Here is a 1,117-nt window from a genome sequence, read left to right on the forward strand (position 1 = left end):
GCCACTGCACTAAAGCCTGGGCGACAGAGTGAGACTCTGTCTCAAAAAAAAAATAAAATAAAGAACCCACTTCTCCCAGGAACTCATGTGTTATCATTCAACACCTGGCCATATCCTTACCGGTGGAGATGATGACTCTCAGGCCTCATCTATAAAATGGGCTTTCTTTCATCAATATCTGAATAATAACTCAAGTGTGCCTGAACCAGGTCACCAAGATCCTGACTTTCCAAGTCTCCTGAGGAAGGACATGTCAGCCTCCAAGTACTGGAGACAGCATTCCTGTGCAGACAGTCGCCAGCAACCCGTCTCCCACAGAACCTGGTGCAAGACAAAACCCAACCTTCCCTACACTTCCCTCTAGCCTAGCAAAGACACAGACAGCTCACTCACTCTCAGGATTTCCGCGGTGATGATAAATTCCGTCTGTTTGCCCTCTGCAGACCTGGGATTTGGCCTCGGTGTCCCCAGTCCAAACAGAATCCTAAACTTCTCCTTCAAGCCTGAATCTTTGCTTGTTGGTTTGGCCATGGTGGGCCAGGACGCACCAGAAAACGCCTCTGTGCAAACGAAACACGCACGGGGACACCTGAGCAACAGCTCTGCCCACCTTCCCCACTGCGGACCTCCAGCCGTCAGGACGCTGGGTCTCTGGTGGGCATAACCTTTCCTCCCACAATCCCTGGGATAACTCAACTACAGCCCAGCTGACCAGGTCGCAAACAGGCACCTAGGAAAGCCAGGGAGACACCAGGCCTGGTCTAGAGAGCTCTACTGCTCAGACGCTGCCGCCCGCCCCGCCCGACTCAGTGCACGGGTTAGGACGGCCGCCGCGAAGTCCTGGGAGCCCGGATGTTTGTCGTCTCTCCTCTCCACATGTGGAGCAGCAGCTGTCACGGAGCCGACTGCAGCAGAGACCCGCTCGCACCCGCCATGACTTAAAACTAAGGGATGCTCGGAGCTCCGGAGTCGGGTTGCAGTGGACGCGGGTGAGGGCCCGGGACCCGGACACTACGGGGTCCGCCTCTCTAAGCCGCTGCCCCGCTGCCCCGTGGGGACTGGGGCACACTGCGGCCCAGACCACTCACCCCTCGACGCGCCACCGCGCGCGGGGCCC

At 57.5% G+C, this 1,117-nt stretch overlaps 1 protein-coding gene across 1 annotated transcript in view; it reads right to left on the minus strand.

Moving 5' to 3' along the window:
- TSC2 (tuberous sclerosis 2) overlaps positions 1-1,110 on the minus strand; it is a 48,420-nt gene extending 47,310 nt beyond the window's left edge. Inside the window, exons 1-2 of the mRNA XM_011962468.1 lie at positions 1,089-1,110; positions 394-560 (exon numbers count right to left, since the gene is read on the minus strand). Of these exons, the coding sequence (XP_011817858.1) occupies positions 394-531 (138 nt within the window). The 5' untranslated portion in view covers positions 532-560; positions 1,089-1,110. The remainder of the gene's footprint in view (positions 1-393; positions 561-1,088) is intronic.
- Between the last annotated feature and the right edge of the window lie 7 nt (positions 1,111-1,117).

Source organism: Colobus angolensis, unplaced genomic scaffold, assembly GCF_000951035.1.
Source record: "Colobus angolensis palliatus isolate OR3802 unplaced genomic scaffold, Cang.pa_1.0 Scaffold59, whole genome shotgun sequence".
Lineage (NCBI taxonomy): Eukaryota > Metazoa > Chordata > Mammalia > Primates > Cercopithecidae > Colobus > Colobus angolensis.